Genomic DNA, 13,145 nt, shown 5'->3' on the forward strand with positions numbered 1-13,145 from the left:
ATATGCTGGACCTTATTCTCACCAACAAGGAGGAGCTGGTGGGGAACGTCAAGCTCGAGGGCAGCCTTGGCCATAGTGACCATGAAATGATGGAATTCAAGATCCTTAGGGCGGCGAGGAGGGAGCACAGCAAGCTCACTACCTTGGACTTCGGGAGAGCTGACTTTGGCCTCTTCAGGGATCTACTTGGTAGAGTTCTATGGGATAAACCCCTGGAGGGAAGAGGGGCCTAAGAAAGCTGGTTAATATTCAAGGATCACCTCCTCCATGCCATGGGGGTTGGAAGTAGATGATCTTTAAGGTCCCTTCCAACCTACTCTATGATTCTATGATTCTATGATTCTATGATACCTGACCCAAAGCCTTCTTTGAACACCTAACTCATACTGAGGTTGTGAGCATTAGTAAATTTGCAGTGTGTCTGGAGAGTCTCAGCAGGAGCTAAACAAACGCAAAGCATTGCGTATTTTCTTTCATATATTTCTAAAATATGTGAATTATTTTATAAACATAGTAAGGTGTTTTATTTCTTTTTCTCCTAAGTCTTCAAAATGGGTTAGGGGAAGTAGGTGCATACATTTAGGTCCAAAAGGCTAAAATATCTCTCTCTGCATCCATATTTTTTAAAATCAAGAGAGCACTGATTTCAGGTATTGTTACTGCCAGTAATTCTCCGATATATTGTCCTGGTTTTGACTGGGACAGTTTTTCTTTTTAGCAGCTAGAAGAGCTCCATGTTTTGGATTTACTATGGGATTCATTATGAGAAGCATGTTGACAGCGCACTGATGTTTATAGTTGGCACTGAGACTTCAAGGACTTTCCAGCTTGCCGTGTTCTTGCCAGCGTGCAACAACAACAAGCTGGGGGGAGGCATAGCTCGGGCAAAGGGCTCACAGCTCCCCTTATGATTTGAACTTAGGCTTAGGATCGAGGGCCAGATTTATTGGGGGGAAACAGAGAGCTGTGTTAGTTACAATTTCAGATATGTCCGCTGATCGTGTCGGACTGCCGCAGAGGAGAAATGGGACTGTATTGCTAATGAGGTAGGTAAGTCCTCAGCAATTACAATGATACTCTTCCAAATATCCAAACTATCAACCGTCAATGAAAGCAAACTGATGCTTTGATGGTCTGGAAGAATCCCCTTACAACTGTCGGAAACCAAATCATTAGTAACACAGGAATCAATTTCTGCCCCTCCTCTCCGCTCAATCGGCAGTATTATAGCACAGGAGAACTGGGAAAGGGAGAAGCCAACAGCTGAAACTTGTTTTCTTCACGTGTAATTGAATGTCTTCTCTCAACTTAAAGCCAACAGTACCGTGGTCCGAACTGCTCAACAGGAGAGACTGTATCAAATAAGAAGTGACAACAGACACAGAAGAAAAGTGAAGGGGAAAGTCAGGAAAAGAAAAATTGATAAAAAACAAAGGAGACTTCTTGGCTGGAAAGGGCCAAGTATGATATTCCTTATTAAGTTTTAAGCCATGAACTTTTGGGAATGAACAATGGCTTAACATTGTATTTAAATGAAATTAAGGCAAATCTGTGAAAGACAACTTTTGCTAAAAGAAAATACAAAATTTAGTATTATGACTGGCGATGGCAAACCAGACTCTAGAAACGAATGTTTTGCACGTGTGTGTATTCAGTCCTTCCTAAATTACAAATGCTAAGAAATAAGGACTCCTGATAAAGGCATAGATTGGTCATCCTAGGTCTGCTTAGGAAATACATTATCTTGAAGACTGATCAGAAGGTTTTTTCCCCTGTGACATTTCAGTCTGGCAGCATTAAACGCCTGGTGGTCTTCAATGTGTATTTCCATATTTTTAGTTGCATCTAAAGGAATCTCCTGGATATATTAATATTTTATTTTGTAATAAAGAAAATAATCTGGTAACGATTAAACTTCATTTACTACGGCAACATTCAAAGCCTTAATTTTGGTTTAGCGTAAGTGTTTATCAGTCTTTTTATTACACATTTGAGAACACCCAGCAGACACATGGAAAGTCCTAATTCTCTAGTGCTGTTTACCCATAGACCCTCCTCCATCTGTAGAAAAATGGTCCCAAAACAGCAGGTAGTTCTTGTGCCTACTTCTCAGACACTCCAGTGAGAGACGAGTGGCCGTGAAAAGAAGTGGAAAAATCAGGTTCTGTATCTTCAATTTAAAAAGTATTAATTAGCCTCAAGCCTACAAGTTTACTTGTAATTGTAACAGTATTAGAATCCCTATCAGCTGATTCTTTTTTTGCTCCTTCCCCATCAATGTATTTCATTACACATTCTCCTGACATCTTCTCAAGTCTCTTCCAATCAATCTTCAAGTTCATCATCATAAGCCAGAAATGAGGCTGATTGCAGATGTTGTTTCCAACACCCTTGGTCACAAAAATATGCCTTGTTTTTTCAGCTGAAGAGTAATTGAAAGCACCTGGGAATGATTAGAAACTGGAGCAGCTGGCTTGCTGTCCTGGAACCCGTGCTGCCAGAAGGGGGAACCTGCTGCACGTCCTTGGGAGAAACCCAGGCGTATGAACCACATGAGGCTACAGGAGCTAAAAGACAAAGGTGCCAGTCTTGAGGCCCTCGCTTTGTTACCTTTTACTTCAATACCAGTTCAGTGGAGTTACACTAGGTTTATAGACTTCCAGCTGAGAACAGAAACATGTTCACATACCTGTCCAGCACAGATAATTTTTTTTTAAAAAAATCAATATTAAGACAAGGGTCAGATTAATGAAGAGAGGATTAACCCTTCCCAAGACCTTGTAAATGGCATATGCTACACGTTGCAGTGAGCAGGATGCTTCTGCTTTGTGCTATCCAGCTTGGTCCTCTTGTCAATGCTGCTGATATACCTGTACTTGATTAAAGCTCTTCAAGGTTTAATGATTATTGACCAAAGACTTCATGAACTTATTTCAAAGCTGCTACCCTTCAACTTAATAGTGCTTACAGTACGAATGATTGGGCACATGCAGCTTTGAAAAGGTTGGGTTGGGGTTTTTTTTTGCCTTTTTACAGTATAGGGAACCAGTAACACTAAACCACATAGACACAGCCTGAGGTGGCATGATATTTAATTCGCACATTGCATCATTGCTGTGTGACATCACCGTCCTACCACAGCATCATGGAAACAGAGAGCACTCTGTATTGTATGGGACCTGTGGCATTACGATTCCTGCTGGCATTACTTACGCGCAGCACTAAGTCTGTGCCCCGCTAAATAGCTCTAGAGAGCCTGTTTGGCCCTCAGTAAGCACACGCTCCCCAGACCAGTCCCGATACGAACACTAGCACTGTGGTCACTGCTGTCACGACACAGAAGCACCCCTACACAGACGCTACAGAGCGAGCTGCGGAGCGGAGGTTGGGCCTTCTGTGATGAGCAGAGCCTGAGGGGCCGCGCCAGAGGAAGGGGCGACCCCCGTCCCAGCGGCCGACTCGGGGGCGACGACTCCCCGCACCTCCCAACAAGGCCGTGCGACGTCACCAGGCGCGGTCGGAAGCATCATGTCGCCGGGCCTACATCGCCCGGCAGGCCCGCCGGAAGTGACGTTTCGCCGCACCCGGACAGCGCGAGGCGGCGGCGTGTGGCGCTTCGCCGTTTGTGGCGCTCGCGGTGGGTCGCGGGCGGCCGAGAGCAGCGCGCGGGGCGGCGGCAAGGGCCGCCCCGGTCCCGGCTGAGCCGCTTCCCGCCCCGCAGGCGCGGCCATGGCGGACTCCTCGCAGAACGGGCCCGTGCAGGGGGGGGCCGTGGTAAGGAAGGAGCCCCCGGCCGTGGCGGGGGAGCAGGCCGCGGCGCCGGCCCGGCTCTCGGCGGGGCGTGCGGGCCCTCGGCCGGCCGCGGCGCTTCTCCGGCAGCGCGGGCGCCTCCGCCAGCTGCCGGGGGTCCCGCTGGTGTCGCAGTATGGCTGCCCGCTCGGCCGGGCGAGGGCACGGGCACGGGCGGGGGAAGCGGCTCTTTGGCTTTCCGATGGAAAACGTGCTGTTGCTGCGCCGCCGCCCGTGAAAACGGCTCCGTCAGGACTAATTCCGCGCGGCAGCAGCTGTATGTCTGTAGTTACGTTGCACAAGTAAGACAATAGGTAACGATGCGGAGAGGCTGTTGGGTTAATTTCTGGTCGCTTTCGTAAAAAGGGTTAGGAACGTAAAGGAAGAGAGCAGTCTTCAAAAGCTGGTTCGAATTCGGAAAAAAAATTTTGAGCTCTTTCAGGTGAAAGGAAGCTGATGTTTTGACTCTTAGGCCCCTAATAGCCGAGAGCATGCTATGTTTCATTGGAGCCGTTCTGGTGTGGGGGCTGTATCAGGAGTGAAGAGGGCTGTGGTTAAGGAGAGGTCAACAGGAGAGGTGCTAGATTGCTGTTAAAAGCCTTTTGCTTTTTCGAGGCCAAGAGTATGTAGGCCAAAACGATGCCAGTTTCCTTATGATGTAGTAATGCTAACTTTATCTGATCCCTTCTTTTTTTTTTTTCTCACCAGTGAGAATTGTGGGGAGTTAGCCTCAGGTGTCTGCAATTTTTCTAAAAGGAACCTCGAAGCAATAGGTACAAAAGTCAGTCAGATCTAAAGACCTGGCATGATAACATTTTTGAAGCTGGCTGTTTAGTGAGGTTGGTTTGTATAAAAAAACTGTCTTCACAGAAGTTCTCACCAATATTTTGGATTGTAGTGTGCAAAGAAGCCTTTAGGTTCTGAGGAAGCGTAGCTATTTTTCATCTGGTTAGTACCATCGTATGAGTCAAGTGTCACAGAACAGAAACGTGTTCTTTGCTTCTATCCAGGGTTGGAGAAAGACTTGCAATTTAATATAGAAGGGAAGAATGTTCATTGTGTGCAAAAATTAAGATACCAACTTCTGTGGGGGTTGGGTTTTTTTTCTTTTCTTCTTCTAACATAGCAATTTCTGATGGCTAACAAGTTGGATACAGCAATGTGGATTTCCCGCTTGTTCACAGTTTACTGCTCAGCTTTATTTGTCCTGCCTCTTCTAGGGTATGTATTGTAATATTGTAAAATAGCATTAAAACTTACAAAGTAACTACTCTCCCTTTTCATAGAGTTGCTTTTCATGTAAGGGTAAATTTCTATTATTCAGCTTACTTGGATGCTTTTTGTCAGACCAGTTTACAGATTTTTAGATTGGTTTAAAACACTTCTGGAAAATGTGTTGAGTGACTGTAAAGTAGTGGCAAATGCATGCTTTTATGTGTAGTTATGGAGTAATATGTTGAGTTGTTTTACCTTTGGCTCCTACAGTAGGTCAGTAGTTATTAGCTTTTGAGTTGTATTTTGATAATAGTGCTTATGTCTGATAATAGAAATACTTCAGGCGTTGTGCAGTCGTGATGCAATTCTCAGGGGTGGGAGACTTCTGAGCAGGGGCTTGGTTCATATGGTAACATCTCCTCTGATGATTTGCAGGTTGCATGAAGCAGCAAGCTTTTATCAGCGTGCCTTGCTGGCAAATGCTCTTACTAGCGCACTCCGACTACACCAAAGGCTACCGCACTTTCAGCTTAGCAGGGCGTTTCTGGCCCAGGCTTTGCTGGAGGACAGCTGCCACTACCTGTTGTACTCTCTTATCTTTGTGAATTCCTACCCTGTTACAAGTATCCTTTACTTGTGTCATCCTGGTCATGTTTTTAAATATCTTAAAAGCTTGATTCTGTGCCGTGATTTGAAAAACTAGTTTAAACTAGAATACATTTGCTATTCATAGAACTTACTCTATGTAAAATAGGAGAGGCTTGTGTTGATTGACGAATATTCAGGTTAATCACCTCTGTAACTAGTGCACTACAGTCTCTGGCTACTTAGATTTTCTTTTCCTGAGACTGGAGTTCAGTGGATTTTATCGGCCTCAAGTGGTACTTAGAGAAGTTGGTAACTTTCATTTATGACCAGTACAGGGTTTATATATGACTCCTCACTGTAAGTAGGACATACATCACGTAGAAAGACAATTATTCAGCAGTAGCTGTTTCAGATAAGTTATTAAACAGTTAAAGTCTGCGAAAAAGACTTACTCCTGTGGCTTGTCCAAAGTAACATGTAAAAACTGACTTTTCTTTATGCCACTTTGTGTGTACACTTGACTGTCCTGCTCTTTAAATGTCTCTGGCATAGGAATGTTTATGTTCCTCCTCTCTCAGATCTGAATGGCTGGCAACTGCATGTTCTTTGGTAAAGAAAAGCATTTTGTAGCATCTCTTAACTAAAAAATATTATGACTACATGTATTTGATAGATTTTTGAGTAGTAACCTCATGTATGTCTTTCATGCAGAAGGAATGCATTTCAATAGAAATGCACTGCCGTGTAATGGTGTATGTTGTACTTTTGCATACCTGCATACACAGATGTTTTGAAGTTAATAAAAATGCATAGTTAAGAGGTATGAGAAGCAAAGGGAAGAGTTATAAATATAGTTGTTAGACACATACGTGTCTTAATCTAGTACAGGTCATTCCAGCCAACCTCTTGCAAAGAGCCATCAAGCTATGACTTGTGTGTTAGCATAACATCATGGAGAAATGAAGCACTTCTGCAGCTTATAATTTTTCCTTATCGCTTGCTTCAGTGAGTATTTTTCCAGTTCTACTGTTCTCTTTGCTTCATGCTGCCACATACACAAAGAAGGTTCTTGATGTAAGTACAGTGTAATGTAAGATATAATTAATACTGTTGGTATTCTTGGGGTTTGTAAATGAGTTTGAGTTGCAGCTATGGTTTCCTTTAGCTGCACTAGAGAAGTTAAAGTGAAATTGTGGTATGGAATCTCAGCACAGAGAATCTGAGAAGTCTTTCTTGAGTTGGGAGTGTTTTGGTTTTCCGCTTGAGTTATGACACGGTGATATGTTGGAGTCAACACTATTTTTCCTTAAAAGGCTCTCCTTTGAAGGAAGCAAATGCTGTGTAACAGTTAAGGTGAAAATTAAGATATGTCTTTTCAAGCTAAACCATAGCCTGTGAAATTTTATGTTCTGTTTCAGTAGTAAAATAACAAAGTGCAGGGTGAGGCCAGGAAGCAAAATACTTGCCAGTGAACCTGCTGCTCGATTAAATGTCTTCTGCAGCTTAATGTAACTCTAACCTTTGATATTCCTAACTGGTCTATCTTGCTACCATAGGCACTTCCTCCTAGGGGATAGAATAAGACTCGTGGCCATCTCTGTGCCCTTGAACCTAAAATGAGTGGGTGAGGGAATTGCAACATTTTGTGTTTTTAATTGAACTCCGTCATCATGGAGCTCCAAAACTTCTGGTAGTTTACTTTGGGATAAGAATCTCAATACCTTTAAAAGATCTAGTCTTAAAACGCTGAAATGAGTTGTAAATGATAATTGTTAGTATTTTGATTTCTTTGCGCTAAAGAAGATGTGTAACTTGTATGTTTTCTGGCAATCTTTTTTCTTCTTTAAAGGCACGAAGTTCAAATAGTCTGCCCTTTCTGAGAAATCTTTTAGAGAAACTGAGTGCTAATCAACAGAATATTCTAAAATTCATTGCTTGCAATGAAATTTTCCTGATGCCGGCTACAGTTTTTATGCTCTTCAGGTAAGAATTACCATATATATATATATGCAAAATTAGAAACTTTCTATGCAAGGTTACTTTTTGCAATTGAGTTCTCTTTGTGTCACAGATCTCCGTTTATATGGTTCTGCCTGACCAAGGCTTGAACTTAGAGTTAAATTTGAATCCTAGACTTCTCAAGTTGGTACATCATGAAATCAAAAAGTGTTCACTCTGATATAACTGAGCGCCAAAGAACCCTTCCCTTTCACAGCATCAGTGACGTTATTGGATCAAATTAAAGTTTTTCAAGCATGTAACTTGCGTTCTCCTGTGTTGTTCAGTAATCTTAATTTTGGTCAGTGTAATAGAATATTAAGATCTTAAATTTCTGGAATCTTTAATAGGAGTTCACTTTCAGTGAAGTTGAAGTGGCATGAAATTTAATTGTGCTAAAAGTGTGCAAGCAGGAGTAGATTATGTCCTCTGCTGTGTTACTTTTGACCAGTGACCCTTGTCTTTTTTTAACTTCTGTTGGTTTTGCCTGCTGTGCAGCCTTGTTGAATTAATTTTAGGGATCTTGAGAATATGCATGTTGGAATCCTACTGAAGTCATATAGGCATAACGACCTGCCAGTCACTGAAGTTTAGGTCATTGTCTTTTAGGGTTTGGAGGGGGAATAACGCCCTTTGTTCTATACAAGTCATAGCACAGTGAGAGCATTTGTCCTGAGTGGTCTCACAGGCAGCAGAAGTGAGGCTTTATCTTCTAGGAAGTTGATAGAATGCATAATTTGGCTTTATCTTTTGATATGTCAGCTGAACACTTCAGTGCTTCAGCTCTGAAGGATTCCATTTCATTTAAGGCAAATTACCAACTGACAGACACACTCTCTATCCAGTATCTGAAACATTCAAGTGCTTTAAACGTCTCTTCAGGAGAACTTTTTTTTTTTCATCTCTTTCTATGGAGAATTTAGTATGTGAAGTGTCACTACTTTATCAGTCATCTAGTAGATACTGAAACTTGTGAAAGATCATGTACCAAATTTTAAAATAGTTTAATAGTTAAACACAGCTGTTGTGAGAATTTGTTCTTTAAACTGTTTTAGCATATTAAATTGCTTGTAAATACTGTACAGCTGCAAGATTCCCTCTTTTCCCCTCCTGTAGCTCACTTTCCTTTTTACTTGATATTTTTTCCTTCTGGATAAAGATGTTGCTCATACTTGAAGGAGCTCTAGTTACTGGAACTGTCATGTTGAACTTCAGACAGAGTTTTTTAATACTGTGTGATATAAAGAAGCTTCAGTCATTAAAATTAAACTCATAGTATTTCTGTGCTTTGCTATGTATGGTTTATATGCTATACTTTCAGTGTTTTACAGCACTGTCGTGAAGCAGCAGCTTTCTAAAGTATCAAAACCTAATTTCAGTGTAACCTAATTTCAGTAATAGGGTATCAGCTTGGCATTAGTATCTCAATATATCTATAATAGCTTCTAGTGTGTTCTGAGAAGTTTTGTAAAAAATACTAGAAATATGGTCCAGATACTCAAAGTGCTATGATTAGAGCTAAAAAAAAAAAATCTGTCTGTAACTGGACTATTTGTTAGCCAATTTCTGTGCTTGACCAGCAAGCTTTTTCTTAATACTGAACAGGCATCCACTATCACCTCCGTGATGCTTTGCCCATCACCAGAAATGAGGCATATAAAAAAACTTCGTAAATAAAATCAATACAAGAACAGCACTTCTTTAACTGCTTTGCTGAGCATTTTTTTCTATAAGCTTCCACTTTGGTAAGCTTATGGTTACGTACTTTTTCTTGTCAGATCTAGATTATCTGAACCAATGTGATCCCAGTCTAGGTTTTCTTGAGCCTGAGTAGTCTTCTTACTTTTATTAGGTAAAATCCTGTTGTTGTGGGGTGGGTTTTTTGTTATGTTTGAGGTTTTTTTTGTTAGTAATAGGCCGCTCTTCTCTCTTCTTTTCCAGTGGGCAAGGGAGTCTGCTCCAGCCATTCATTTACTATAGGTTTCTTACTTTACGCTACTCCTCTCGGCGAAATCCTTACTGTCGGTAAGCACTAAATTAATTTTGGAAGTTAACGTTTAACTACATAGTGTTTAGGCATTCTGAAAATTTTTCATTCTAAAATGAATGGATAACTCGCAATACTAAATCTGCAAATGGTAATTAAAAAATGTGGGATATACCTGGATGCTAAAAAAAAGCCAACACAGCTGGTTCAAAGTTACATTTATTTTGTGTAACTGAACTTTTCTGAAATGTACCACCATCCTTGAGTGGGAGCTTTCAGAACATGCGTGTGTAATTAAAACTGTGCTTTGGGAGAAGAAGAGTCTTTTAATTGTTTTGCAATGATTTACCAGAAAGATATCCTTATTTTTAGATTCTAGAACTATCTGAGGCTAAGTCTATACATGAACAGGCAGTTAGGAACTTATGACAGGAAAAAAAAAAATCTATGGATGATTGTAAACGTGTTCATTATGTTCTTTAGTTAAATTCATAAGACAGTTTATTTATAACTGAAATAGTGCCTTATTGATTTAGTATGAAAGTTGGTCAAGCCAATACTATTGCTTTAAGCTTTGAAACCGTAAATATTTCTATGAGGATTTGCTCGGGTCAGTGCTTTCTCGAAACTTTTTCTATGACAAGCATTGCATAGTGTAAGACTTCTGTGAACATAACTTTCCAGTCTGATTGCTACTTGATTAGAAAATGGTTTGCTAAAGTACCAAGGAATTGGCTTTGGTTGCCGTGATTTGTGAAGACAGGTCTGAGAATCATAAACTTTATTGCCTCCTATTCCCTACTATTTTGTAAGAAATCAGTTGTTCCATCTTAGTACATGTATTTTTTTAACAGAAAAAAAATTAAATCTGTGAAGGTGATTTACTACTTTGGTATCTAAAAATAATTTAAGTTGTGCAATATTAAAACTGACTTTCAGTATAACTAGTTTATCCAAAATTTTTCTGCTGGCATTTATGTATTGTTAAGGGAAACTGGTGTTGTGGATTTTGTTTCTAATGTCTGCCTTTTAATACTTGGCTTCTAGAGTGCAGGGTTTTTCTCTTCTGGCAAGAAGCAGTGCAAACACATGATGATCTCCTAGCTCCTTACACAATTTCTGATAAAGCATTACTCTTTTTTTTTTTTTTAATAGTGGTTTGTTGAATGTGGTGGGGGGGTATGTGGTGTTTTATTTTTTTTTTCCGCTCGAAGGTGGAATCTTTCTACTGTCTTTATAGCTGTAAGTTTCTGCTGTCCTCAGCTGTAAGTGGATGAACTAAAGTTAATTAAAATGTTAATGTTTAAAGGACAAGAATTCTGAAGCTCTTGCGAGATACTGCAACAGTGAGTTGATCTAAAGAACTTGCTAACTACAGTGTGTGGTGGGTGTTGAGGAAAGAAGTGAGTGAAAAAGATAGATTTAGAAGATACTTATTTCTGATAAATGCTGTAGGATTTTAATACTCTCTTTAAATCTCTTTTTTCAGGACTCTCTTCACTGAGCTGAGGATCGTTGTTGAACACTTAATAATGAAGCCCTCATGCCCTGTTTTTGTGAGAAGACTATGCCTCAGCAGCATTTCCTTTATAAGCAGATTGGCACCAACTGTTGCATAGCCAAATTTCAGGCACTTGTGTTTTGTGAACGTTATGAGCAGCTGGCACTTCTGCTGCTGATAATAAAATTCCTGGTTTTACACTGATCTCACTCCAGGCTGTATAAAAATGTGTATATGCTTTTCTTGGAGATAATATGAAATTTAGCATATCAAAAGCAAGTCATGGAAACTTAAAATTACTGTGCTGTATTGCTAATTGGTGAAAAAAAAAAAAAGTAGCTGCATCCTATCCAAAACATGCCCAGTCATACAGAATTGTTTTTTTAGGAGTCAAGAATTGTTAGAGGTTGATTAAAACTTCAAGAAGTCTGTGCTCAGTAGGTTTATGTTAATTGGAACTATAGCTACTGTAGGATGTCTCCAGTCGATAGCAGTTGGTGCACATACCTATGCAGTACACTTTGGACAGTAGTCTTCTGCTTACTAAATGTATCTGTAGAACCATTTTGTTTAAATTCCTATACTCTGTAAAGATATGGCCCACTTAGACTTTAATCCCTTTTGTTAAATTCAGTCAAGCTGGCATAGTTCACACATTTTCTGAAGGAGAGGCTATTTTTATTAATATTACTTAAAATGAACTCTTTCAAGTTTCTGCCTTGTGATATAGTCTTACATTGCATTGTCGGAAGAAATCTCAAGACTGATCACAGAAAACTCTGCAGTTATCTTGTCATAAGAAGATGTTTTACCAAGCCAAATTGCTGACCTGTAGGCTTTTCAGACAGATGCAATGCTTAAACTTTTAACCATCTCTTAAGTAAACTAATCAATATAAATGAAGTAACTTTTGCAGACTCATTGCAAATTTGTTCTTTTGTTTACCCAAATGTGAGACTGCAGTAGTTGAAGCATGTCAGCTTTTTAGAAAATTAATCTGTAGCTAGCTTTATATAAATTGTTCTTCCAGTTTCTGAGACTCTCTTCTTGATGGAAAATTTCCGTAAAGGATTGCACCTGTTCAGGCAGCTTCTGAAACAAATGAGTGTAGGATTTTTTTTTTGGCATAAATCCATCCGATGACTGATCTGAAGCCAGTGTCATGACTACAGATGTGAGTACTAAATTGAGTGCTGTTTATGCATTCACCCAGCAGCTGAAAGGTAGTTTGTGGAAAAAGAATATTATCTGTCTCAACACAATTTCTTTCCATAAATTCAAAGCAAAGTATTTGCCTAATCTTCTGTAGTTAATGTTCTAATTGCATAAAATTAAAGGGGTTTCATTGGCCTTTTGTAAACTTCTGTAGCACCATAGTTAACTATTCTTCTTTGGTCAACGAAATATTATGTGAAACACTTTTGAAAACAGTCTTGAAGCAAACTATTTTCCTGTTACTATTGAGTTATCCTGTTTGTGATGTGGATATCATTCAGACTTCGCAGTTGTATTAGTTTATTAGATCAGAGCCATATATTTATAAACTTACTTCATTTTTTGCTCAACCTCTTGGTACTGAGGAACCAATTGGTAATTGAATATGATATTCTTTGACTACTTGTCTTGCTCTCTGAACATGATTAGCTATTTATAGAACACTTGCACACTGCAGAAGCGACTGCATGCAGTAATGCTCTACAGCTGCTAAAGACTTGCAACGAGATTCACTATATGTATATCTTGTAATTTGAGGATTTTATAAAAACTAAAGTTTCTACTGCAATAAAAGGAGTGTTAAATGTAATTTGCTAGGCTCTTTAAGCTTATTTTCCTCTCTGACAGAACATACTGATGCTTGAACCTGGAAGTTGAGCAGAATGCTCTCCTGTGTGTATGTGTGCATGTTCTTATATTCCCACTGCTACTTCTGAATTGGGACATAACGTCTTGTGCATTTCTAAATTATTTTAGAGGGAATTTTTGCGTTCTAAAGTGTAAAATTTTATGACCCTTTCCTTCAAAATTTAACCTAAGAATAAGCACTGCAACAATGATACCTAATCAGAG

The 13,145-nt window shown here is 39.8% G+C and overlaps 1 protein-coding gene across 3 annotated transcripts; it reads left to right on the top strand.

The window, feature by feature from the left end:
• Positions 1-3,708: 3,708 nt before the first annotated feature.
• On the top strand, positions 3,709-11,443 carry TMEM33 (transmembrane protein 33). 3 transcript variants are annotated; one of them, XM_086611442.1, is made up of 7 exons: positions 3,709-3,774; positions 4,916-5,010; positions 5,440-5,627; positions 6,599-6,666; positions 7,442-7,575; positions 9,532-9,615; positions 11,067-11,443. In XM_086611442.1, the coding sequence occupies exons 1-7, from the start codon at positions 3,730-3,732 to the stop codon at positions 11,194-11,196; spliced, it is 744 nt and encodes a 247-aa protein (XP_086467568.1). In that variant the 5' UTR covers positions 3,709-3,729; the 3' UTR covers positions 11,197-11,443. The 3 variants fall into 3 exon arrangements, with proteins under 3 accessions (XP_086467568.1, XP_086467570.1, XP_086467569.1); XM_086611444.1 differs by lacking the exon at positions 3,709-3,774 and adding an exon at positions 3,939-4,091; XM_086611443.1 differs by lacking the exon at positions 3,709-3,774 and adding an exon at positions 4,052-4,103.
• The last annotated feature ends 1,702 nt before the right edge of the window (positions 11,444-13,145 follow it).

The sequence above is a fragment of the Tauraco erythrolophus genome, chromosome 5, assembly GCF_009769465.1.
Source record: "Tauraco erythrolophus isolate bTauEry1 chromosome 5, bTauEry1.pri, whole genome shotgun sequence".
In the NCBI taxonomy this organism is placed as follows: Eukaryota; Metazoa; Chordata; class Aves; order Musophagiformes; family Musophagidae; genus Tauraco; species Tauraco erythrolophus.

Coding starts and splice junctions, on each gene's coding strand:
- TMEM33 (XM_086611442.1), top strand. CDS start 3,730: ATGGCGGACTCCTCGCAGAACGGGCCCGTGCAGGGGGGGGCCGTG. Junction 3,775..4,915: donor CCGTGCAGGGGGGGGCCGTG/GTAAGGAAGGAG, acceptor CTTCTAACATAG/CAATTTCTGATGGCTAACAA. Junction 5,011..5,439: donor TTTGTCCTGCCTCTTCTAGG/GTATGTATTGTA, acceptor GATGATTTGCAG/GTTGCATGAAGCAGCAAGCT.